The sequence below is a fragment of the Pinus tabuliformis genome, chromosome 2_2, assembly GCF_031772625.1.
Source record: "Pinus tabuliformis cultivar Carrire ecotype Pingquan chromosome 2_2, CPIR1, whole genome shotgun sequence".
Classification (NCBI taxonomy): domain Eukaryota; kingdom Viridiplantae; phylum Streptophyta; class Pinopsida; order Pinales; family Pinaceae; genus Pinus; species Pinus tabuliformis.
Window position 1 is genome coordinate 1,234,313,979 of NC_142300.1, and position 27,310 is coordinate 1,234,341,288.

At 39.9% G+C, this 27,310-nt stretch overlaps 1 protein-coding gene and 1 pseudogene across 1 annotated transcript; one reads left to right on the forward strand and one right to left on the reverse strand.

Annotated features, from left to right (window-relative positions):
* The first annotated feature begins 20,416 nt into the window (after window positions 1-20,416).
* LOC149197942 (uncharacterized) lies at window positions 20,417-21,367 on the forward strand. The gene has a single exon (XM_089408880.1). The coding sequence runs from the start codon at window positions 20,417-20,419 to the stop codon at window positions 21,365-21,367; it is 951 nt and encodes a 316-aa protein (XP_089265006.1).
* A 3,968-nt stretch (window positions 21,368-25,335) lies between these two features.
* On the reverse strand, window positions 25,336-27,051 carry LOC149197943 (UDP-glycosyltransferase 74E1 pseudogene; annotated as a pseudogene).
* Window positions 27,052-27,310: the final 259 nt, after the last annotated feature.

Consider the following 27,310-nt stretch of genomic DNA (forward strand, 5'->3'; position numbering starts at 1 on the left):
TGCTGAAATGATCTTTCATTTTGAGGCTGAGTTTGCTTAGGACCCTTGTTTGGTTTAGGACCATTCTTTTTAGGATATGACTTCTTAGGATTCTTTGAATTTGGTTGTTGCTAGGCGGCTAACGCTTTCTTGGAAGAGTTTCCAAGATTAAGAAGACCAAGGTGTAAGAATTTTTCTTGTTCTCTTATTAAAGAATCACAAAAAGAGTCAAAGGAAGGGGCCTTGTAGTCTTTTCCTTGACAAATGAAAGCTTCCCTTGTAGAATGGAAGGTGGAAACAAATACAGAGTAGGCTGGTCCCAACTTAGTAAGGATGGAATAAATAAGGTTACTATCTTCTTTCTTAACTTTAACACCTTCCAAGAGATATCTAAGGGTCTTGAATTTGGACAAGAAATCTTCAATGCAAGAAAAATTATTAGGATCCAATGTAAGCAACTCATTTTCAAGTTGATGGGCTCTAATTTCATTTTTAATCCCAAAAACTTTAGTGATTTGTTCCAATGCTTCATGAGGAGTTTCAAGTTCTGAAATATGGAATCTAAGATCAGGAGAAATAGACATCCCTATCAAACCACGTGCTTGATCTTGTCTATTTTCCCATTTTGCAGCCTTTTCTTCATCTTTTGGTTTCTTCTCTTGGCCTGTAGCTATTCTGTAGAGACCTTTACTTCTAAGTAAATCTTCCATGTAGGCTATCCATTGGAAGTAGTTAGTGCTGTCAAGAATGACTTGGCATGGACTTTCCATTTTTAAAAAAAACTGAAGCTGAAGATGCTAAAAGTAAGTGTTCCAATGGATAGATCTTGAAAAATTAGGCGGTTTAAAAAAAAACGGCTCTGAAAAAGGCTTCCGGATGAAGAAGTTATGGCTTTTTGAAAACAAATTGTTGAAGCTGCCGGCAAAGTGCGCGAATGTGCGGGAATGAAAAAATCCGCCCCCACAAAATGGAGACTTGAACCCAAGACCTCTACTCTCTTAAAATAGCTTTGAACCAATTGATCTATACAAAAAATTTGAGAGAGAGAGAGAGAGAGAGAGAGAGAGAGAGAGGGGGGGGGCTTGGTTTGCGTGCTTGCCTTGAGAAAGCTCTTTTTCTCTACAAAACACAAAACACAAAACCCAACACGGACATGCAAAGAAAACGAACCTTATGGCTCGAAGTTAGCTTTAGCCGAAAAACTAGATATTTTCAAAAATGAACCTTGCGGCTCAAAGTTAGCTTTGGCCGGAAACTAAATATTTTTCTCAATGTTTCTGATTTTCCGAGATCACCCTAAGGCGCAGGGAAAAGAGCATACGCATGAGAAAAATCCTTCCTTTCTGTTTCTGATTTGCCCAGATCGCACAGAGTCGCAGGGCAAAGAGCATACGCAGAAATGAAAGGTATAGATCCGGTTAGAAAAAAAAGCTAAATAAACCGAAACCGAAATAAGCAGAGAGAAAATAACAGTAAACTGCAAATAAAGACTGTATACCTCCATATCTTAAAAATGACGCAGATAGGGCTACCAGAAACCTTTTCGCGTGAAATGAAAGGGGTTCCTCACTGGAACAGATGCTCCGAACACAACAGAGCAGTCCTCTCGGCCCGAAAGCAGTCAGAAACAGTAGATCTAGGAAACGACAGCCGCATGCAGTTCTACCGGCTTCAGATTTGGATCACCAACGGACGTGGCCCTCAAATAGCTCTGATACCATGTAGGAATTTACAGGGTAAGCTCCTCAGAAAGAACACCAAAAGGACACCGCTCACAACCAGATCACAGATCAATACACCAGTATTTTTGACGTGGTTAAAACCCTCAAAGAGGGAAACAGTCCACGGCCTGCGCCAACGTGGCTACTACAGGCAATTTATTAATCAAAGAATGAAAATTTACATAAGCTTCTCTCATGCACGGATTACCCGAACAATGACCCTCCATGCGCTTTAAATAGAACTCATGGACCAATCGGGTGTCAAGCCACGGATCAAGTGTCGGTAATACCGAGGAGAGAGTGAACCGCCGGATCACTACATATCGTGACCGTCGGATTGTAAGTTACAAAATGTACAACGGTAAAGAAACACACTTTACCTAACTCTATACCTAACTCTATACTAGACCAAGTTGAACTTAACTATTTCCTATGTGTCGGAATATCCTAACAAATCCCACCTTTCTTTTCATTAAGATTTTTATCATGTTAAAATCCATACCTATAATCCGTAAGTTTCCCCTATAATTATTGATGCTCTTTAGAGGTTTTGAAGGGAGAATTTATGTGAGTAGAAATACTATGGCCATAAACACTGGTTATGAAACTTGAATTTGTCGAACCAATTGGTTGAAAGTTAGTAGTTAGGATTCTAGGAAAAGAAAAGGAATCCTAAAGAGTGACTAATGAAGGGTTCCATTCAATAACAATACCTTATGATGCTACTAGGGCATCTTGGTATAGATAATCACAGTTTCTCTAGACATTATTTAAAAAAAAAAATTAGAGACTCAAAAGAGAATTTAGTTTCTTGAATCACTGTGATATCAGTGTGTTCTTGGAAGATTTGGTTTTTTAGGAGTCTCTGCTTAGATTTCCCATTAAGACCCATAACTTTCCATGAGATGAATTTAATTGATGATGTTGAGAGAAGGGTTGAAATATGGCATCCATTGGTGACACTCTACCAATATTCACTAAGTAATCCCCTAAGTCTTGTAGTAATTGAATATTTCTTTTCCACTTATTTCTTTGGTTCTTTTAGAATACTCAATTGATCTCTCAGAGCATTTATTTTGATTCAATGAGTGGAAAATTAAGATTTTTGGTTAGGGGTATTATTTGGTTTGTGAGTGTGGCAAAGAATTAGGTCTTGATTTTAGATCTATGCTCTAATGTTGATTTAAATTTACTCCTCAAGAAGGTTGTTGGGTCTTAGATTCTCCATTCCTTCAAAAAAGATTTTATATCAATATTTTGTTGCTCCATTGCCTTGAAATATTATGCATTAGAAAAATATTGGGTGTTATCATACATATCTAGATCCTCCTAGCAATCTTTTCTAGTCAGTTGTGTTAGACTCTGTCTTCTAAAAGTCCTCTGTCAGAGTCAAATTGACAGGTGGCTGTCAAAGTCTCAGTTTAATATGCAGGCCAATGCCAATCGGCTTTCACCAACCGCAACTTAGATGTTTGCAGAGCTTGTTCTCATAATGTTTCAATAACATGTGTAAGCCAAAGGAAGTTTCAGTGAGTTAGTATTTCAGGAGTTTCAATGATCAAAAGGATGATTCTTCTCCAAAACCCTGTTTTGGAGAAGAAATTGTTAGATTAGTTGTTTGTAATAAGTATATTTTAAAGTCTGCCCTCATGAAAAATGTCAAATGCAGGCCCTGGTCACCTTGCCAGGACTCATCAGCTCCTATCCCTGCAAGCAGACAAAGAAATCAGGAGTTATTTTATCTCAATGTTTGAGATATATTCAGAACGAGGAAAGAGGACATGGTGGTTGATAATAATCACTTTCTTAAGCATAAACAGGAGGAACAGTTCATCAGACAGAAACAAAGACTCAAATGGTTCTTGTAGCAGCTTCTTTGGATAACAAAGATCAATTGATAACTCTGGTGGCTGATAGGAGTAAAATTCTTCAGGTTTATGGCGGAAGTGAACTTTTTCCTGACAATGATAGAGACAGTGATATATTATTAGCTCCAAAATTAATTGATGAAATGAAAAATCGTGATTTTTTAAGCTCTGGACTGGACTGTATAGGTGCGCGCTACGCGCAGAGGGGGCGCGCTACCCATATAGGGCGCGCTACGCATATATCATCAATAGCCAGTGTTAAATGACAAGGGCGCTATGCACTTGTTGTGCGCTACGCGTTGGGTGGGCGCGCTACCCATACAGTCTCAAAACTAAAAATTTCGCTCCTGCGTTCAGTTTCTTGTCAAATCACCTCGTTTTGCCTACAAGCAGTAACTTGTGAAGATTTCTTTGCTACTATGCATGATGCCAATAATGCCGATCTTTCAAATTTCTTGTTATGGTATTCACAAGCAGAAACCACTTAAAATGAAACATGTGACAGGTTCCAGCTGCCAGAGCAAGTCAAGATCAAATATATAATAGAAAAGGCAAATCTGGAAGATGTTCTGTTTTATCTAAGCAAGAAAAGTTCTGTCTATTCTGTTTGGTGCCAGCGAACTTTGTGGAATTAAATTTGGTAGGCAAAGCTCAATCTGTTCCATCTAATACCAGGATAGCTTGAGGCAATTTTTCTACATTGATCTAAGGGAAACAAAAATATGTTATCCTATCTGAGGTAGCGGGTCTGTGGTATTGGTCTATCTTTATATTGATATTTGATTGAAGGGGAAACAAATGCACGTTCACTCTTGCCTGGCATAGAACGAAGCACTCTTGTAGTGAATAGACCAAACCTTCATGATGGTTAATCTCCATTCCAACACAAAGGATTTTCTGTGATACGACCTCTTTGAGCTCACGCAATTCACCTGAAGTGGAGAGTCTGTGGTGCTGATCCTTGAAGGGACATCGAATTATATTCTGAAGAAGGCTCTAACTAGACACTGTTAATAGCCACGCTCATATTTTGCCAAGTCGAAGGTCAAAATTTTCAGAAGTGACAGGTTTTGGGTCGGAATCCATTCCAGTGGTGAGTCTGTGTTTCGAAGGGTTCCGAATGTTTGGCGATACAGCTTCTGAGCAAAGCCCGAGTCACCAAGATGAGGATGATGAACAAGCAAAAACAGTTTGTGAATTGCCTATGCAGAATGCTGAAATGGGAAACATGTGTACACGTGTTCCTTCTGAGCCACGTGGTTATTTCCACGCAAAGGCTACTCTTTTAAAACTAACACTTTGCTCAAAGGTGTAAAGGCGCTCAAATCATACGTTTTGATGACACGAATCCTACTAAAGAGAGTAATGAATTTGTTGAAAGTATTTTAAATGATACACTCGGTATCAAAGGAGAAGGACCCACATATACTTCAGATTATTTTTCACAGTTAATGGAGATGGTTGAGAAAGCCGAGAGCAAATGCAGAAAAATAGGAACAGATCTGCCTATCTTTGTCTTCAGTTAATAATTCATAGGGTCTACGCTCCAGGTTTAGTTTCCATTGGTCATTAGAAATTCTTAGCTGGAATAATGTAACGCTTTTCTATCTTTAGAGCAGATGGATGATCCTTTTTTTGTCTTCATGGTTTTAGTTGAAAGAGGGCTCTTGTTTTGGGTCAATCGGTTTTCTCCTGAGCTTATTTATTGTATGAAAAATCATTTGTAAAGGGGAGAGTTTAGAGAGCTGTGGGAGAGAGAATTAGAGTTTCATTGTACAGCTTTGACAGAGGAATAATCGAATGGTCAACTCTGATTTATAAGATTCCTGTGGCTTGAAGCTTAGCATAATGTATTTTCTCTGTGTTTCATATGTATCTTGTAATGTTTTTCATTTCATTCATAAATCGTTTTCAGTTTGAATGCTTGAGAGTAAGAAAGGTAGAACTCAGTCATTGCTCTGCCTTGAGGAAGTGTTCAGACTTTGTGTGGCTTTCTTCTGTCTGAAAGGGATTCATTGTTTAATGCCCTTTACAGCTATCTTAAACAGTCTTTCCACGCCTTTTAATTTCAATTTAATTGTTAAAATTCACTCCTATCTTGCCTTATGGAATAATTTGTACCTTTGATTAAATCTCTGCTCTTGTTGTCTTTTCCCCATGCAGCCCAGACAACCCAATCATTTATTAAAAAACCCTTTTCTTATCTATTTACTAGCCTAAAATCAGTTCCCATTTTAAGTCATCTCGCACCCTATTGCTCATTTTATCGAGATTGACTGGAGAGAGCCCTCTCCTGTCCTCGTAGGGCTAGCTACGAGGCTGAGCTTGGTTTGATGTTGCCTTGAGTTTTGCCTTCCTCAGCCTGAGGCAGATTCGAGCGCTAACATAGTGGCGACCATACTGGGGAGAAATTTGCTTATTACTGTCATTTGCTATAGACGGAGTCTGAAGTCACGCCAGGTAGCCTTCGAACTGCTCTTGCTCTGCGAGTGCATAGTAGATAAAAGCTGCTTCAGTCGATCTCCGGTTTAGCTTGTGAATGTGCCCCTTGATTTGCGAATTTCCCCAGTACGTGTATCAAGTTCAGATCTGATGGTTGATGGTGAACAACGATCAGACACCGCAAGGCTGAAATCATTCACCTGGCGACTTCATTCACTGAACAAATCCAGAAATTGATGCTTCATGGTGACTTCACTGCAGGGAGATCAGTAGCTGTGAGATTTTCAAGATGGACCGAATCACAAGAAGATATGCTCCCATGAGCCGAGACCACATTCCAGGTTTTCCAAATAAGATGCCCAAGGTAGATTGGTCAAGGAATCTGCCTACGTTTAACGATGATGGTAAGAAGGATGCTGCTTTACATCTAGTTAGATTTCATATGCATATTCGCAAGTTGAAGGTGGATTTTCCTGAAGATTGCTTGATGAAGATATTCCTGGCCACTCTGGAAGGTGAAGCCCAATCTTGGTATGAAAATTTGTCGTGGGCCTGTATTTACTGTTTAAAGGATTTTCATGCCTTGTTCATTGAAAGATATCAAGTATCTTACCCATCATTATAATTAGTTCATGACTGTTGCAAATATGCTTCTACTTTTATTGAAAGCCTTAAGAAATATTATGAAGATGATAATTTCATGCATGATGAGATCATGGAAGCCCTGTATGAAAATCCATTTCAACAGCATAGAGACAATCGTGAAAATTTGCAGCAGGACCAAGATCTTAGTACGGTGGAAAATGAAACAATTTCGCATCTTGACAGTCAACAGGAATTGCATGAAATGGATCAGCAGTATGAGGAAAATCTGTATACTCCTTCACTTGAAATCAATGAAGACAATCACTGTTTGAACAAAAGAAAACAAAAGGTGTTATCTCCTCTATCTAAAGATGAGATAGATCTACTTTTGAGAGGTCTTGTTCCAGCTCAAGTTAACGTAGATCTGCAGTGTGCACATGGTCAAGAAGGTGATGGTGGACCTTCTTCCTCTTCTGAAAAGGATGACAGTCCTGTAAGCAGCTTTATAGATTAGCAGTTTGAAGATGGCCATATGGCTGAAAGTGATGAAAGAGGAAGGGTCATTTCAGATCTGCCATCAGAAGAAGACAACATGCAGATTGCAGATTGTGATAATGTCAAGACAACTATTTTAGTTCCAGATTCAGTTGTGCTGAATCCTGAAAAGGAGAGCTCTGTTGTTAAGATCACAGACATATTTTTGGATTCAGATGTTCATGAACAACAAGATGGAATCTTTGTTCAATAGATTCAGGCTACAGGAGATCAGAACATTCAGGATTCCCTTTCAGTTTCTTCTTCATATGTCTCATGTGTTGAAATGTTTTTACAAGAGGAAATATGCTCATCTACTTGTTCAGAGTTTTGTGAAGCCCAGGAGCATACTTTCACTGAAGTACATGATGAAGACAGATCAGAATCTGGAGAAAAAGACATCTTGTTTCTTCAACAGGAGGTAATTTTTCATGTTTTTAAGGATCCATTGGCAGATTTGTTGCAGTCAGCAGTAAAGGTGAGTATTGTAGTATTCAGTGATGAAGGAGATCATCGTCAATTATGTTTTTGGATGCCCAGTTACCAGCATCTATTGTTGACCAGTAGATCTGATCAGGGAAATCTACTTGATTGGTTACATTGGCATTATGATATAGTTTGATGGTATATTGTTTTGTAAGAAATACAGGCGGTTATATATTGCCATCAAGTTTGAAGTTCAGGTCTTGAGTTAGTTTGTTAGAGTCTAGTCTTTCAGTAATTTCAGTTGTGAAATTCAGTCATCAGTCTTTTGAAATAATGAACTCCATTGCCCAATGAATGGAGGCACTGTCTGCTCTCCCAGAGATCTGCAGATTCTTGGCACCTCCAAGAAGCGGCAGCTGCCATCCCCATTGGAGCCAATGTTAGACTCCGTCTTCTCAAAGTCCTCTGTCAGAGTCAAATTGACAGGTGGCTGTCAAAGTCTCAGTTCAATATGCAGGCCAATGCCAATCAGCTTTCACCAACCGCAACTTAGATGTTTGCAGAGCTTGTTCTCAGAATGTTTCAATAACATGTGCAAGCCAGAGGAAGTTTCAGTGAGTTAGTATTTCAGGAGTTTCAATGATCAAAAGGATGATTCTTCTCCAAAACCCTGTTTTGGAGAAGAAATTGTTAGATTAGTTGTTTGTAATAAGTATATTTTAAAGTCTGCCCTCATGAAAAATGTCAAATGCAGGCCCTGGTCACCTTGCCAGGACTCATCAGCTCCTATCCCTGCAGGCAAACAAAGAAATCAGGATTTATTTTATCTCAATGTTTGAGATATATTCAGAACGAGGAAAGAGGACATGGTGGTTGATAATAATCAATTTCTTAAGCATAAACAGGAGGAACAGTTCATCAGACAGAAACAAAGACTCAAATGGTTCTTGTAGCAGCTTCTTTGGATAACAAAGATCAGTTGATAACTCTGGTGGCTGATAGGAGTAAAATTCTTCAGGTTTATGGTGGAAGTGAACTTTTTCCTGACAATGATAGAGACAGTGATATATTATTAGCTCCAAAATTAATTGATGAAATGAAATATCGTGATTTTTTAAGCTCTGGACTGGACTGTATAGGTGCGCGCTACTTGCAGACGGGGCGCGCTACCCATATAGGGCGCGCTACGCATATATCATTAATAGCCAGTGTTAAATGACAAGGGCGCTACGCACTTGCTGTGCACTACGCGTTGGGTGGGCGCGCTACCCATACAGTCTCAAAACTAAAAATTTCGCTCCTGCGTTCAGTTTCTTGTCAAATCACCTCGTTTTGCCTGCAAGCAGTAACTTGTGAAGATTTCTTTGCTGCTATGCGTGATGCCAATAATGCCGATCTTTCAAATTTCTTGTTATGGTATTCACAAGCAGAAACCACTTAAAATGAAACATGTGACAGGTTCCAGCTGCTAGAGCAAGTCAAGATCGAATATGTGATAGAAAAGGAAAATCTGGAAGATGTTCTGTTCTATCTAAGCAAGAAAAGTTATGTCTGTTCTGTTTGGTGCCAGCGAACTTTGTGGAATTAAATTAGGTAGGCAAAGCTCGATCTGTTCCATCTAATACCAGGATAGCTTGAGGCAATTTTTCTACACTGATCTAAGGGAAACGAAACTCTGTTGTCCTATCTGAGGCAGCGGGTCTGTGGTATTGGTCTATCTTTATATTGATATTTGATTGAAGGGGAAACAAATGCACGTTCACTCTTGCTTGGCATAGAATGAAGCACTCTTGTAGTGAATAGACCAAACCTTCATGATGGTTAATCTCCATTCCAACACAAAGGATTTTCTGTGATACGACCTCTTTGAGCTCACGTAATTCACCTGAAGTGGAGAGTCTGTGGTGCTGATCCTTGAAGGAACAGCGAATTATATTCTGAAGAAGGCTCTAACTAGACACTGTTAATAGCCACGCTCATATTGTGCCAAGTCAAAGGTCAAAATTTTCAGAAGTGACAAGTTTTGGGTCGGAATCCATTCCAGTGGTGAGTTTGTGTTTCGAAGGGTTCCGAATGTTTGGCGATACAGCTTCTGAGCAAAGCCCGAGTCACAAAGATGAGGATGATGAACAAGCAAAAACAGTTTGTGAATTGCCTATGCAGAATGCTGAAATGGGAAACATGTGTACACGTGTTCCTTCTGAGCCACGTGGTTATTTCCGCGCAAAGGCTGCTCTTTTAAAACTAACACTTTTCTCAAAGGTGTAAAGGCGCTCAAATCATACGTTTTGATGACACGAATCCTACTAAAGAGAGTAATGAATTTGTTGAAAGTATTTTAAATGATACACTCGGTATCAAAGGAGAAGGACCCACATATACTTCAGATTATTTTTCACAGTTAATGGAGATGGTTGAGAAAGCCGAGAGCAAATGCAGAAAAATACGAATAGATTTTCCTATCTTTGTCTTCAGTTAATAATTCATAGGGTCTACGCTCCAGGTTTAGTTTCCATTGGTCATTAGAAATTCTTAGCTGGAATAATGTAACGCTTTTCTATCTTTAGAGCAGATGGATGATCCTGAAAGAGGGCTCTTGTTTTGGGTCGATCGGTTTTCTCCTGAGCTTATTTATTGTATGAAAAATCATTTGTAAAGGGGAGAGTTCAGAGAGCTGTGGGAGAGAGAATTAGAGTTTCATTGTACAGCTTTGACAGAGGAATAATCGAATGGTCAGCTCTGATTTATAAGATTCCTGTGGCTTGAAGCTTAGCATAATGTATTTTCTCTGTGTTTCATATGTATCTTGTAATGTTTTTCATTTCATTCATAAATCGTTTTCAGTTTGAATGCTTGAGAGTAAGAAAGGTAGAACTCAGTCATTGCTATGCCTTGAGGAAGTGTTCAGACTTTGTGTGGCTTTCTTCTGTCTGAAAGGGATTCATTGTTTAATGCCCTTTACAGCTATCTTAAACAGTCTTTCCACGCCCTTTAATTTCAATTTAATTGTTAAACTTCACTCCTATCTTGCCTTATGGAATAATCTGTACCTTTGATTAAATCTCTGCTCTTGCTGTCTTTGCCCCATGCAGCCCAGACAACCCAATCATTTATTTAAAAACCCTTTTCTTATCTATTTACTAGCCTAAAATCAGTTCCCATTTGAAGTCATCTCGTACCCTATTGCTCATTTTATCGAGATTGACTGGAGAGAGCCCTCTCCTATCCTCGTAGGGCTAGCTACGAGGCTGAGCTTGGTTTGATGTTGCCTTGAGTTTTTCCTTCCTCAGCCTGAGGCAGATTCGAGCGCTAACAAGTTGTGCATGCACATCTTTTTTTGGTTAGGGTGGTAGCTGACTAGTTTTCCTAATCTCTTTTTTTCTTTTCTCCTTCAGTAGTTGTCTCTTTTTCTTCCAGCTACTAGAGGACTATGTACCATGTATGGCTCGCTACATTTCTAGATATTGGATTTTCTATTCCTTTTTTGGTTGTCTTCCTTTTATTGGTGACCCTAGTAAACCCATCTTGATACAAGGATAGATTTACTTGTGTATTTTGATGGACCTGATTTGCTAGGAATTCTTAGAATAAATGGTTGTATTTATGGCATTTTCAGAATATAAATGGATTTGCTCATGATATATTAGTTTCTTTCCACATTTCATCTTCACTACTCAACTAAATGTTTGCTAGGAGGGGCTTGGATATGTCTAGATAAGCACAAAGGTGTGCATATGAAGTGTATCAACCTTTCTTTGTGGTATTTGAGATCGTAAAAAAATTCCCTATATTATTACTAATCCTTTCTAATATTTTAGGGTCTGAAAAATCCCAAGGGAGAGAATAAAGACGGATTCAGAATGGGGTCGCAGAAAACTCATCTTTGTCGAGGTAGCAACTTTAAACCCATGGATTCATGTATAAGCCAACCAAATTCATGAAATATAGTCCTCCTTGAAATATGTAATCTCTATCCTCTATATTGTTGAATATGGTCATGAAGAAACCCTTGGACCCCAACTTGAGGTTGAGATTCCCTTTGAGTGTCTAGCTCTTCGAGATCCAACCGAGTAGGTTTTTTTTCCAAGGGCTAGAGACCTAAAAATTTGCATATTACTACATGCTCTCTCATATATTTGATTTTTTCCCTTATTCATTCTAATGGGATTTCTAGGAGGGGAGCTTTTATTTTCCTAGGAAGGAAAGAACCATTAGCTTTTGGATTATTCATTGTCAGAGTAGTAGGTTTAGTGGATGCAACTTCATTGCTAATTGTATGAGCTGAGGAATTCTTGAATTTATGCGAGGTAGCCTGATTGGCTTTGGAAGTGACTATGTTTATATAGGAGGGGCCTCCTGAACCCCTTCATGGGGGATGAAATTGAGTGGAAAGGTGTTGAAGGCTAAGGAAAAAGCCATAGAAGAAGATGTTGTAGAGCCAAAAGAAAAATCAATTACATTATTGTCTCTTCCTCCATGTTATTTGACCTTGATTATATGCATTTTAACCAATTACTCCTAACTAAACCATGAAAAGTCATATCAGGTAGTATGTTTTATTTTTAATTTTGCGAATATTTATAGGTTAATCTTTGATCTGGATTTAAACAGGAACGCAATAAAATACAAAGATAACCATAAAGACAGATATGCAGCGGAAATAATACCTCAATTCATTACTGTAAAATAATGAAATATGCTTACAAACAGAAATGGAAATAAACCAGCTAGGGCGATGGTAGCTTATCTCTGAGAAGAGATGTGGTGGCTACATGCCTTTGAACTGTAAAGGCTACATTGTGGCGGAAAATCTGTCCTTTTACAAAATGTGACTTGTTACTTATAGTATTTTTCAGTTACAATACCACGGGTCAATTCCATGGGTGAATGAATACCATGGGTGGATTTTACAATACCACGGGTGGATGCCATTTACAATACCATGGGTAAATTCCATGGGTGGATGAATACCATGAGTTGATGCCATTTTCCATTCGGATCATTGATCAATCTTATTAATTTTCTATTTTTTTACCATGGAAGTTTATTCATTCTGGTAAATCTTCATGTGTAGATCATTGCAATTCTTTATAAGCAAAATGATCACCTAGGTTTTTTTCACAGTGTTCATGGGATAAATCATTTGCTATCATATCTCCTTCAGAAGATTCAAGAACCCTTAATAAACGTAGATTCAACATGGTAACTAGGGAGAAAATCACATAGAATATAAATTCTAGGGATCACAATTTCGTCCATTCCTTGGGAAATTGGATCCCAAGCATGAGATCAACCTTTTCTTAGTTCAAATTTACTAAACTAGTAATAAATCTAGATGCTGCCAAAATGAGACATGATTGTAGAGCTTATTGGAAGTAATGCTTCCATGTGTTGTCATGAGTTTCATTTAGAGTTCCCAAGCCTAAATCTAGAAGTTGATGTTTCCTATGTATGAGGTGTAGTCATGATCTAGAAGTGTGGAAGCCATAGATTTATGTCCTATATATGTGTAACTGTTATGATCAATAAATATATCTAAGTGTTTTTGGTGTTGTGTGTTTAATTTATCTTTCTAATCTCTCTATTTTCTAACATGGTATCAGAACTATAAAAGTTGAAACCTGTATGCTAAGTCACAGGACACGTCCTCCAGGGTCCCATGTCCCGTATTTTACGTATTGGACACGAAAACGGCCCTAATACGTGTCGAATACGGTTTTTATCGTGTCCTGGAAAATTGAATACGTATTCTATGGTTTTCGTCGTGTCCTGAATTTCGAAAACGCGTATTTCGTTGGTTGAAAACGTGGCCCTAACGTATTTCGACCGGTTGAATACGTACCCTGCAAAAAAATGTAATTTAAAGGCCGCGCGATGGATTTTTCCGAGTTATTTTCGTCCTGTGTTGTCTGGAGCTGTCATGTGGAGGAGTCTGGATCAGATTGTGGTGCGGCTGGTGCGATTGCTGTGCAGCATTCAAGACCGGCCCATAAACCAGTAAACTAGAACCCCTAAACAGTAAACCCGTGTTCAAATTAACTTATCTGTTGGTCAATGATTTCCTTTAATTTTTTGGAACACATATAGTTTGCTTGGCAATGGAATAAAATTTTGTGGTTCATAATAATAGCATAAAATTGTTTATATGGTTCTTGGCCACAAATACGCTCCATTTTGCTGTTCATTTGTATGGGATCATCATGATTCATATTGCATTGTTTTTGGTGGATCTGGCATCTAAAATACCTCTCAACAGTGAAACAGATTCTATTGTTCCACATCCAGTTAAACTCCCTTCGATTTGAATCTTGAAATATAAAAAAACTTCAGCCTATGAAACTGTAATATTGACATCATAAGAGACTCACCTGCCCGTAAAAATATGTTCTCTAAGGCCAAGTATTGTTGGACATCGTACACCATCATCCATGTTTCTTAAGAAATTCTTGTAGCAAGTTTCGCATTTTGAAAGCTTCTTCTAGATAGTTGTCCTTCAATACGTTGAATAGTTAGAAGACTCAAACTAAATTGATGCTACAAGTCCCAATGACTTAACATATAGTGCTACCAATTCCCATACCCTTTGAAGGTTTAAGCACTGTTTCTGCAGAATTTATGGTTTCTTCATGATCTTAAATAACATTCACCGTGACCTCAGTGGTTAGTTGTTTCATTGTGGGTAAGCTCTGTTTACACTTCAGTTATCTTGACCAGTGTTTGGGGTACTGTGCATCATTGTCTGATGGTAACACAGTTGACAAAGCTTTGAATCCTAACATATATTATCTTTCTTTAAACTTCACTGTGGATGCCTTTGTTCACTATCTATTTCATGCAGTTTTGTCAGTTGGAGCATTGCAAGATTAGCCATTGGACTGCGGTTTGAATGTTGGTGTCTTGACTTTGTTTAGAGCACTATAGGCATGCTGATTGGGTGCTAACTTTATCATATCACTCTATTATCACATGATCTCATCATTGTTTGACAATAGACCTCTGGCATGTCACGCTGGTGCATTTCATTTAATATGGATAAAAAACTATATTTCGGTATATATATATATATATATATTATTAAATATATATAAAACGTGTCCCCCATGTCCTGTTTCCGGGTTGCTGCGTTTCGTATTGAATACTCGTATTTACGTGTCCTCCGTGTCTCGTGTCCTCCTGTCATGTGACTTAGCCTATATGTGATTGTGTTGTTTTTTTCCTACCTCAAATTTCAATTGTTTTTGTTTTGGCCTATGATGCACGGATCTGGATTTAAGATACTGTTATGTGATTTGTTTCCTTGTTCCCATCGTGCAACAATTCGTTTGCACTATTGATCATGTCATAGGCCATGCATGCTATGCAGATTTGGCTATATGGGTGACATTGCCCCCTTAAGGATTGGTGTTGGTCTTCTCGTTTTGATCTCAGTGTCTCGGTTTAAGATTGAGGAGCAGCAGATCTATGCATGGTTGTTCTTGCAAGTTGATTATATTTATGTGTGGTTGTTTTTACTAGCCGAGGGTGAGGGCGTAAGAGACAACGTGCCATCGCTGTCAAAATCTGGAGATTAGACTTCGATGTCGGACATTCAATCTTATATCTCTGCGTGGGACGACGCAGTAATAAAAAAATCCAATGTAGCTTGAGACAGGAATTGAGCTCAATGCTTTCATAGTTGGCTCTGCCCAAATCTCAAACGTTGACACCAACACCATACCACATCCCGTTGTTGGTTCCGGAGGGAGGAAAGAAAATATAAAGATTATTGTCTTAGCGTGAAGAAGAACCAGACCCCCAAACAAGATGGTTCGATTTAGTGCAATGCTCATCTTATTTTTTTTCCTTTGCATTGACGTGCTCAGCCTCAATGGCAAAGTCTCACTCACGGGCAGAATCTCCTATTACTGCAACGCCCAAGCCAATAACGATCAAATCTCCCGCAATGTCTCCACCAGCTTCTTCCCCTTCGGATGTTGCCAAAAATCCATTTTTTGGCACTTATTCCAACCACAGTTTCGACGTTTAAGAATCAGTACTTATTAGAATTACACGAGGTGATGGGTATTGCATGAATAACTTCGATCATTATTGGATGGAAGACATCGCACAACAGTCGAGGATGGATGTCACTTAATGCATTATTTGATTGTTGGGTTCTTGAAAAATTCCAATAATTATGCGAAGAGTTTCGGTCTAGAGGAGAATTGTTGAATGGTTTTGTTGTCAATAGATTTGTGTTTTTTTTGTTGTTTGGTTTTTCGGGTATGAAAGTTTGTGGTGTGAGATGAATTAGTTTTCTAATTCTTTTAATTATGGTATAAAAAGGTTGATGGTTTTTAAAGAACCCTTGGTGTCTGAAACATCAATTCTTGTGTTAATAAGGTCAAGTCGTTTGATCAACTTTTAAACACATTCACTATCCAGACCTCCATCCTAACCACTAACATATAGCCAAAAACGAAACATCTAACAGATGGTGGTTGGTCCATAGGATGATTCATTACTTGACAGCTGTTATTGTGGAAGCTCCGACGAGCCGAGGTGTCAATATCGTTGATCTTGCAATGTTCATCAACGAAGGTGAGAGGCGGTTAATCAAAGATGTGGTGGTGAAAGAGCAGTGTTTGTGAGATTCCAGAGTGGATGTGAGTTCTGATGAAGACCAGTTAGCCATAGATTATCCTTGTTGTTGTAGTATGTGTTTTCAATGTTTTCCATATAAGCATTAAGGGACGATATTGGAAGTAATGCTTCCATGTGTTGTCATTAGTTGTCATTGAGAGTTCCCAAGTGTCAATCTAGAAGTTGATCTTTCCTATGTATGAGTTGTAGTTATGATCTAGAAGTGTGGAAGTCAGAGAATTATTTCCTATATATGTATAAGTGTTATGATCAATAAAGATATCTAATTGTTTTTTGTGTTATGTGTTTAATCATTATTTCTGATCTCTCTATTTTCTAATAGAGGTTTATTGTTAAAGTTTATTTTTTTATTATATATATGCAGCAAAGGGTACAAAATAGGGAACCAAATATAGTATATACAAACTATTTGTCTTTGTAACCTATTTCATACCCAATATTATATTTATCTTATGCAAAGTATGAATTTCATTATAGTAATGACTTCCTTACAACAAGCACTACACTTGGAACCCGCCTGGTTTTGGTCCATGTGAAAGATAATCAGGAAATAAGTAAGCTAATTCTACAAAAATCGTGTTTACACTTTGCAATTTAACAAACACTAGTCATTAAATAAGTGTCTAAATTTTATGCAAATGAGTTTACTAACAATGGTATAAATCCACCATTAAGGAAAGTGAATCCTGAGTTTAATTATCACACAATGGTTTTCTATCCTTCAAAAGTTCAAATGATTCTTCTCCACCTTCATTTTTATATGCAAAATTATGAGAGAAGAAGGTTGAGTGAATCTGACAAGCAAGAGAGCACCAATCACCAATATCACTACTTTAAAGCCAAAAACACCCTTAGTTTTTTATGTGTTATGGTTTTTTGCATGATTCTTCACCCTTTTATGGCCTAAATCCCAAGTTTTCAACATTAGCCATGTCATCAACCCCAAAACCATACCTACTATTGAAAATCCTCTAATTTGATTGATTTGCCCACTTGGAGTTGAAGAATACCCTCAATAAATCATGTGGTGTGGTCCAAGGTGTCATTACGGGATGTGAATGACTAGAATATTCTTTTAAGGCCTCAGGCTTGGGTTTCCTACCTTAATCATGTGCAAGGCTGCAAGACCCCATGTCTAGTGCTCAGAACCTCTTAATGGCACTAATATCTCCACTTGTTGAATAAGCACACCCTCAAGAGCTCTCATGTGGTGGTTCAAGGAACATTTCTTGACCCTAGATGTCTAGAGGCTTCATTTAGGGATGAAGGCTTAGGTTTCCTCCCTCTACTATATATAGGGCCCCAAGACCCATAGGTAGTGCCAAAAACCTCTTAATTCCCCCAATATACAAATTCTAATGTCAAGGATCCCCTCAAGAGTGCATATGGGGTGGTTTGATGCATCATTCTTAGTCATGGATGTATTGACGCTTCCTTTAGTGACTAAAACATGAGTATCCTTCCTTGATCATTTCAAAGGACCCCAAACCCACCCCTTGTGGCTAAAACCACCTAATAGTATAATTATCCACACACATTTGGATAAGAATGCCCTTAGGAAGCCAAATGTGGTGGTTTGATATGTCATTGTTGGTCTTGGCTTTCTAGAATATTCATTTAATGTATAAAGTAGAAGTTTCATCTCCCAACCATGTCTAGGACCCTAAGACCCAAACTTAGTGATGAAACCTCCTAATGGAAATTATATCCATTAAACAATTTTATAATGAATTTATTAATGCCTTAAAAAAAATTCCAATTAAATAACTAAATTTCATTTCAAAGTGATTATATATTGATTTTTATAATATTAATAAATTAAAAATTTATTATATTTAATTACTTTTCAATAATAATTTTATAATAAACATTTTATTTTTTTACTTCTAAAAAATCATAATTTCGTTATTTCCTTTAAAAAAAATTACAAAATTACATTTTTTACATTTTTCGTAAATATTTTTTGTTAACAAATTTTAAAATAAGTCAAAACCCTAGGTTACTATGGAGACCTGATCCTGTAACCTCGCAGCGGAAACTATGGTGTTTTCTGGGGGTTAACCATGTGGGTTTGACCGCGTTACTGATTAAAAATTTGTTTTGACCTCATGACCCATACTGGGCTGTCTGCTGCGGTTGGGTTTCCGTCCACTTTTTGCGAACTCCGTTTCTACAGTTTTGCTCTACCCTCCCCTGGTATTACAGAGGTCTGTTTACTGTCGGTCAGCGATGGTTGAAGAGGACCTCGTGGACTACGAGGAGGACCCGATGCCCGAACAAGAGATCTGGGCTCATCAAGTTGGACCTGACACTGGTCCCAGGCATACAAAAGCACATCGGGTGACAGATGCACAACCGATGCCGCAACACACGCCCTCCACCGGAAAAAAACAGCTCCCAACTACTATCAACATTGAAGACCTCCCTGGCTTGGAATGCCCTCCACTCTCTCCGGCTACCCTAAACCTGCTCGGCTCCAGCTTACAGGCCTCTCCCACCTTCGACTCTCCCCTGGCCCTGTCTCTGCATCCTTCCATGCCATTGAACGCACCTTCTTACTCTTTCACTTTGGCTGGCCCTTCAACCCCTACACACCCCGCACAATTTTTCACCCATCCTAGATCTAGTAGCGTAAACCCCAACTCACCGATTCAGTCTGGATGTTTTAACTTGCCCATCCCAAACCCTAGACTGGCATTGTCTACTCCTCACAGCACCTCGGGAGCGTGCAGAAGTTTACTAAGGGAGCACCCCACGGGTCGGCGCACGGACAAGCCCAAAAAGGGCAGGTGCCTCAGAGCAGTGGACTCAGATATAAACCTAACCTTTGGTGAAGATGTACCAATGGGTGATGCGATTGATATGGCGAGGAAGGTACTTGTTGGGTGAGTACGCAGTAGGGACTATTCGGTGGAGTGCCTCCGACAATGGACCATGGAAGTATGGGGCTCTCTGTTGAAGGAACTCCCTGTTATTAGGGTTTTGGCTCAAGGTTGGTTTGCCCTCCATTTTCATAGGGAGGAGTACATGGACTGGATTCTCTCCCACTACTGGCATATTGAGTTAGCTCTTGTACTACTCAAGAGATGGGATCCCCTATTTTATCCGGAACACAAACAGTTAAGAGCTGGATCAATTTGGGTCAGACTACCAGGGTTATCCATGCAGTTCTAGACCCCCCATGTATTCAAACGTATCGGGGATGCACTGGGGACTTACCTTGAGCACGACCAGTCCTATGAGAAAACCAGAATCATGACCATGGCAAGGATTCTGGTCCACCTTGATACCAGGGAGGGACTTGAAGAGAAAATCATATTACACAGGCAGCATTTCTCTCGTAGACAGCTCCTTGACTATGAAGGAGTCCCTTTCCGTTGTAGAAGGCGCCACAAGGTGGGTCACCTGTACAAGGATTTTCCGCTACTTTCATCGCCGGCATCGGAGACCTCTCGAGGGGTAAAACATCATCTCTCGAAAGAGTGGAACACGAGTGACTAGCAACAAGCACTTACCCCACCAGAGGTTGCGGCAAGGGTGACCCAGAACGCAAAGAATCTGCGGAAGACTCCTCCCTCACCACCTTGTACGCGCTCCAAATCAGCTGCGGGAATAGCACCCCCTCCGAGTAATGAATCTATTCCCATAACCTCTGTGTTTCTTTCAGATGTTATGTTTACTTCAATGCATATACCTGCGACCCCCCTGCCACCTCCCATTGCCCTATCCCCACCATCACTTGCACCATCATACCCCCCCCCCCCCATATACCTCCTCCCCCTCTGGGATGGGGTCACATCCCTACAATCTCAAATCTAGACCTCTGCACATTTCTCCCCAACTTGGATTGGGCTCATCCCCCTCAAACACTGACCCAAAGCCCACCAGAGGGCACCCATCCAAGATCAAAAAAGCCATCAGAAAAGCGGTGGCTGATGTAGCGCGAGGTCGTCAATCCACCATTGAAAGGGCACTTAGAGCATCCGAGCCCTCTATCCTTATTCCCCCATGATCTGGCTATCCTACAACTGCAGGGGACTAGCCAACCCCAATAAGAGATTTTCTCTGAAACGACTATTGCACAACTCCAACTGTGACATCCTACTACTCCAAGAAACTCTTGGTTCATCTGATTTCATATCCAAAACCCTTCACTCCATCCTTCCGGGCTGGTATTTCCAAGGATTGGATGCGGTTGGTAGATCGGGGGGTCTCGCCATGGGAATCAACCCTAGAACAGTCAAACATATCTCATCCTGGGGTGGAATAGGATTCATTGGCATGGATATTTTTGCGAGTGAACTGGGGGTCGAGTTAAAGGTGATTAACATATATGCTCCTAATCAGAAAAGACTTGATTTTTGGCACTCCATGCTAGACCACCCTCTTGTCATGGGTTCCACCATCATCGGAGGAGATTTAAACTTTTCAATGGGCATTGAGGAATCATGGGGCCATCACTCACAAATTGACCCCATTTCGGACCAGATGAGCACACTGCTGGAGACCTATAAACTCATTGACGTGCCCATGAACAAAAAAATGCCTACTTGGCATAACAGAAGGACTGGTGTGGCTACCCTGGGTCGGAGACTGGATCGCTTTCTGATACATGAAGACCTCCTCCGTTCCCTTACCCTTTACCGGCAATGGGTAGGCACTGGGGGACTATCTGATCATTCTCCCATATATCTACAAATCTCTGGCCCTTCAAAAAAGCCTCGTGCCCCCTTTAAATTCAATTCTGGATACCTAAAAGACCCTGATTACATCAAACTGGTATCAGATTTTTGGATGGCACAACCCCCTCTCAGGGAGCAGAGAGTGGCTGCTGACTTTTGTGGGTGCCTAAACAAACTCAGAACTCTTACTATGGAATGGTCAAAAAAGAAAAAAATGAGAGATGAACAGACCCTGAAGGACATAGAAGTGCAGATTTCCTGCCTCACGGATGAAAAGGGGCTTGGTTACCTATCAAATGATACAAAGCTCCAACTTGTGAATCTGGAAACACAGAAGGCAAAGATCCTACTTGAAGAGGAAGAACTGTGGAGGCTTAGAAGTAGAGCTATATGGCTCCATGCTGGCGATGGAAACACAAAGATTTTTCACAACTTCGCCAATGGTAGAAAGGCCTCAAATACCATTTGGAAGTTGCCTTGTGATTAGGATGGTTGGGCCTCCACACACCCTCAATTAGCCAGGCTGGGGATTTCTCATTTCAAAAATCAGTTCACAGTCCCGACAACCATCACCCTCCCTGATATCATTAATCTGGTCGGACATTTCCCAGGTTTTGTAAATATAGAAGAATCTGCATACCTACTTCAACCTGTCACTATGGGGGAACTGGAGAACACCCTCAAATGGTTCAAAAAGGATAAAATTCCTGGTCTGGATGGTTGGCCGGTTGAATTCTACATTGCATTTCTTGACATCTTGGGACAGGACCTTCTAACACTCATGGAAGAAAGTAGGACTACTGGGCACATCCATCCCCCCCTAAATTTCACCTACTTGGCTCTGATCCCTAAATCAGACTCCCCAGCCTCATTCAATGACTTCTGACCTATCTCTCTTTGCAACTGCCTATACAAAATTATTTCCAAAATCATCGCCAATTGTATAAAGCCCATCTTATCCAATCACATTTCCCAGGAGCAATTTGCTTTCCTTCACCATAGACATATCCAGGATGCTATTGGCTCAGCCCAGGAAGCCCTACATTCTATAAAACTCAAGAAGCTCAAGGGACTGACTCTCAAAATAGATCTATCAAAAGCATTCGACAAAGTCAGCTGGTTATACATTAGAATGATCATCACTCATTTGGGTTTTCCTCCGGCTCTCACCAACTGGATAATGGGATGCATCTCCTCTGTATCTTTTTCCATTCTCATCAATGGGTCAGCCACTCCCTCCTTTCATATTGACAGAGGCATAAGGCAAGGATGCCCTCTATCCCCATTACTTTTCCTCCTAGTCATGGAAGGACTGAGTAGGTTGATTGACATGGAAAAAAGAAGGGGGGACTCAGGGGACTAAAAATTATGGATCACTTCAATCTGACTCATCTCCTCTTTGTGGACGACATTCTAATTTTCTTGAGTGGTAGTGTTCTGGACACCACATCCATGAATGAGATTCTAAATCTCTTCTGCAGAGCAACGGGAATGGAAATCAATCGGGAAAAATCCACCATCTCATTATCCGATTGTACTCAGCAGGAAATTCAACTTTCTCTACAAAAATTTCCATTTCAAGTCACTGAACTGAAGGAGGGGCTTAAGTATCTTGGCTTCAGGCTTAAACCAGATGGATACAAAATTGTTGACTGGACCTGGCTCATCACCAAAGTGGAGAAAAGAATAAATTGTTGGTGTTACAGATTCCTATCTAGGGTTGGAAGATTAATTCTTATCAAATCAGTCCTAGAAGCCACCCCAGTATTTTGGATGTCACTGGCCTGGATCCCAAGAGGGATACTCCACAGAATTCAACAAGCTTGCTGTCAATTTCTTTGGAAGGGAAGAAAGGAAGGAAAACCATTTGCCTGGGTCAAATGGACCAGAATAGCCACCCAAAAAAAATGGGGAGGATGGGGTCTCAAACAACTTCCTGCTTTTGCACAAGCCTTAGCTGCAAAACAGGGCTGGCTATTACTAAAGCAAAAAAGCCTCTGGTCGGAGGTAATCACCCACAAATACATTTGGCCTTCAACTATCATTGACTGGATAAGAAGACCATCTTGGAACAGAAATGGCATCTTGGTGATCTGGAGAGCCATTCTAAATACTCTCCCCATTATCAAGGATGGACTATTATGGAAAATTGGAAATGGAGCCTCTATTCGTATTGGGATTGATCCCTCAATCAGAAGTGGGAACTCTCACCAACTCCCACTCGAGCTTATAAATCACTTAAACAATAGAGGCATAAAGTATATAGAACAACTCAGAGATCAACATAACTCCACTTTTCTCACTCAAGCTTGGCTATCCGGACAAAACTGGAACATTCCCATTGAATGGAACAGGACATGGCAAAACTTCATACAAGCACTCACAGAATCACATGTCAGATTAAAAAATGAAGAAGATGAACTCATTTGGGCTCACTCCAAAATGGGCCATTATTCCTCCAAGCAAGGCTACGACATTATAATTGCTGAGTCCAAACCGGAGGCCATAAGTAGTTGGTGGAAATCCATTTGGAAACTAAAATCCCCCTTGCACACAAGACTGCTGATGTGGAATATACTGGAAAATAAGATCCCCACTGGATCCTATTTAAAAAAGAGGGCTTTCATGGGTCCTACCTGGTGTGTACTCTACCACCAGGAGGAGGAATCGACTCAGCATCTCTTCCTCACTTGCCCGATCACAACAAACATATGGTTACAAGTTCTCACAACTCTAAATCTGAACATGAGATGGCATGGAGCTGATATTTTATCTGCATGGGACAGCTGGTGGGGTGTTGCAGCGGAAAGAATAAGAAATCTACCCCTCCTAGTCTCATGGCACATCTGGCTCAAGTGAAACCTTATAATATTTGAAGACAAGCCAGTGAACTGGAACCTGGTCTCTCCGAAAATCTGCTCAGCCTTTGAAGAAATACCTGCAGAGGAAAGTCAAAACAGACCCAGGAATATTAGACAAGAGCAGATAGACAAATCAACCCCTTGGGCCTATTTCGATGGTGCTGCTCAGCCGCATGGTTGTGGGGGTGGCATCATCTTTCACCTCACAGAAACACACTTTTATCAGATTAGTATGGGATTAGGCCATGGTACAAATAATCATGCTGAACTGATATCACTCTGTCACCTGATTTACTTTGCCATCCTTCAACACTGCAGGAAAATACAAATATTTGGGGACTCAAAGATTGTGATTGATTGGTTTAACAACACAGTTGTTTGTAATGCATACTCTCTGAGATCTATTATGGACGAAATTGTTTTTTTCAAAACATATTTTGATCAGATTTCTTGCTCTCACATCTACAGGGAACGAAATGAAAATGCAGACAGGCTTTCAAAAGAAGCGACGCATCGCCCTCTAGGAGAGTGGATGATCGCAGAACACACACCTGAAGGAACCTTTCGCTACTTTCACAGGCCATACAATGACATGTTTCTACAGAGGGGGAACAACCCCTGAAATATTCAGATTTTTTGTTAATTTTTGTCCAAAAAACAGTTTAAATTTTGAGCTGATGTAAATATTTATAGTTACTACAGTCTTCACCCACGAGGGTGAATTTTTTGATCTCTACTTTTGGTCATGGACTAGCACAGCACACCCCTTGGGGTTTTATTGTAAATACTAAGTTATGATAGTGGATTGACGGTCATGGTACAGCATATGCCAATGAGCATCTACAACATGTAATTTCACCCAAATGAAATAAATTTTATTTTAGGGAAAAAAAGTCAAAATAAAATTGCCATAACAAACTTTGAAATAAGTCAAAATAAAATTACACTTTTTCAATTTCAAGAAATCTAATACATCAAGAAAACAAATAATTTCCCTAATACATCAAGAAAATAAATAATTTCTCCTATCGTCTCAAAAAATAGATATCTTTTTCATATTAAAAATATATTAATTTTAAATGAGAATTTATTTATTCATTTGAAAAAACCTGACTCTTAAATGAGAATTTATTTATTCATTTAAAATGACCATAATTTAAAAGAAGTTAAAAAATATTAAAATATTTACGAAGTAAACGTTTATATAAATTTAAAACTGAACTTTATTTGTTTCAATAATAAAAAAAAAACACTATTTAAATTGGATATTTGCCCAACAAATTTATAGTGCAAATCCTAGTAATTAAATCCTATGACACATGTGAATGTAAGATAGAAAAGTTTAACACCATTTTAGTGTACTTGCTAATTTAACACACATAATTTCCAATCAGATTAATAAACATCACTTTAACATCACATAATATACCAATGAAATTAATACCACCAGTTTAACACCACAAATATAAAGCAGAGATTGAGTGGACACCTATTTTGATAGAATGTTCACCATAAAACCTGATTTCAACCCAATGTTCATCAGAGCAGCATTCATAGTTTATTACCGCATTATCGGAGAAGCGATACATTCCCATCACATCACAATATGTGAATCAGACGTGGACAATGCCTTGGCAGCAATCTCCGCCAAAAATTCATCGATATTTTTGTCTGAAGACCCGCCTTCCACCATTGCCTCATTCGCTAATCTCTTCCACCGTAGAGCGTTCATCCGGAGCGCAATCCCACGCTCACTTTCCATGACTATTCTGATACCTTTCTCCACTTCGTCCCTCCCTACCACTCCATCTGCCGATCGTTTACTCAATCTCAGTCCCGCCTTCCATTTTTCAGCAATGCACAGAGAATTGGTCGGCTGATCGCTCCACTGAGGAACCGCCAACATGGGAACTCCCGAGCTGAGGCCTTCCAGCGTCGAATTCCATCCACAGTGCGTCATAAATGCACCAACAGATGCATGAGAAAGCACTTCCAGCTGTGGACACCATGGAACGACGAGTCCCTGTTCCGAGGTTTCGCTCTGGAAACCCTCCGGCAAGTTTTCGCTGTCACTGTGTATCTCCGCTTTTGAAGACCCTGGACGAATAACCCATAAAAAGGAATATCCACTGGCCTTCAGCCCAAGAGCTATCTCATGATTTTGTTCTTTCGAAAGAACCGCGAGGCTTCCGAAGGAAACGTACACAACGCTCCCGGGTTGCTTAGCATTCAGCCAATCCATGCACTTGACGTTTTCCCAGACATGTGCAACGGACTCTGTGTCCGGGGGGTTCCGTCCGTCCAGATGCATAGCATAGCATGGTATGGTCATGCGTGGTATGATTTACCGGAAAGCGCTTGTCCAGAAATAATCCGGGGTGTCAGCGTGATTGTACTACCTTCTATGCCCACGGAATGACAGTGATGTAAGGGAGCATTAATAATGCTATAGTCCATGAAATAGCACTTGCCGGGTAGGAGAGGACCCACAGTGCGAATGGGAGCTATCGCTTTCATTGCGTCTATTTCTTCGGATTCAAGTTCGTCAAACGAATTTCCAATTTCCAAGAACCCACGTTGCCTCGGGTAGAGATAAAAATACATTCACTAGCACTTGCAGGGAGTAGGGATTTGCAGGTTGCAGAAAGGATGGCAGATCAGAGACACTCAGCGGTGGAAGTCCTATCCCAACAACTGTCTTTCGCGTTTTCTCCAACGGGATAGCTGAAAACAATAAGAACAATAAGTTAGCATTACAAGTAATGAGAGTGCCATGAAAAGATATAGACTTGGTTGCAGTTTTTGTAATGTAAAATATACCCAGTTTTCCATGGAAAAAATGATGATATATTGAATAAACTCCACAAGATTGCGTCCAGAAAAAGGCCCAAGGAATGTTAAACTTCTTCGCAACCTCCGGAACCCAGCCAAGAAAGGGGTCTTGAACGATGCAAGAAATGTGGGTGCCTTGAGCCTCGAACCTCTCTATCACATTTCCTAACGCCACCCTTCCTATCTTGTATAACATTTTCCACAAAAGCGTCAGGTCTTCCCGCTCGGAATCTGTTGTCAATCCGTCTGGGATTGTCTCAAACCCAACTTCCTCGGTCTTCTTTAAGCCTCCAGATGTTGCGCCTTGAACTTGTAACATCCACTTACGATTTGCCTCCGTTGTCACAAAGGTGACCCCGACATTTTTGGAGGCGAGCTGTTTGGCAAATTGCAACATTGGATTTACATGGCCCGGCAATGGAAAGGGCACCACCATAACCTGAAGCTGTCGGCACTGGATCCCTTCCAATGAACCCATTCTCCTAAACTGCAACGACTAGCACCGAAAAGTTACTACACAAATTCAACAAATATTATCTCTGTACTCTTCTCGCGAAGCTTGCCTGCCCGTTGTTCTCTTCTTGTGGAGCTGATTTATTTACAATCTCCCTCATTTTAATAATATATATTTTCCATCTCAACAAAACCTTCCACATGCCAGTCAATAACAAATAATATATATTTTCCATCTCGACAAAAGAGTACACGCGCCAATCAATAACAATGGGCGCCATAAC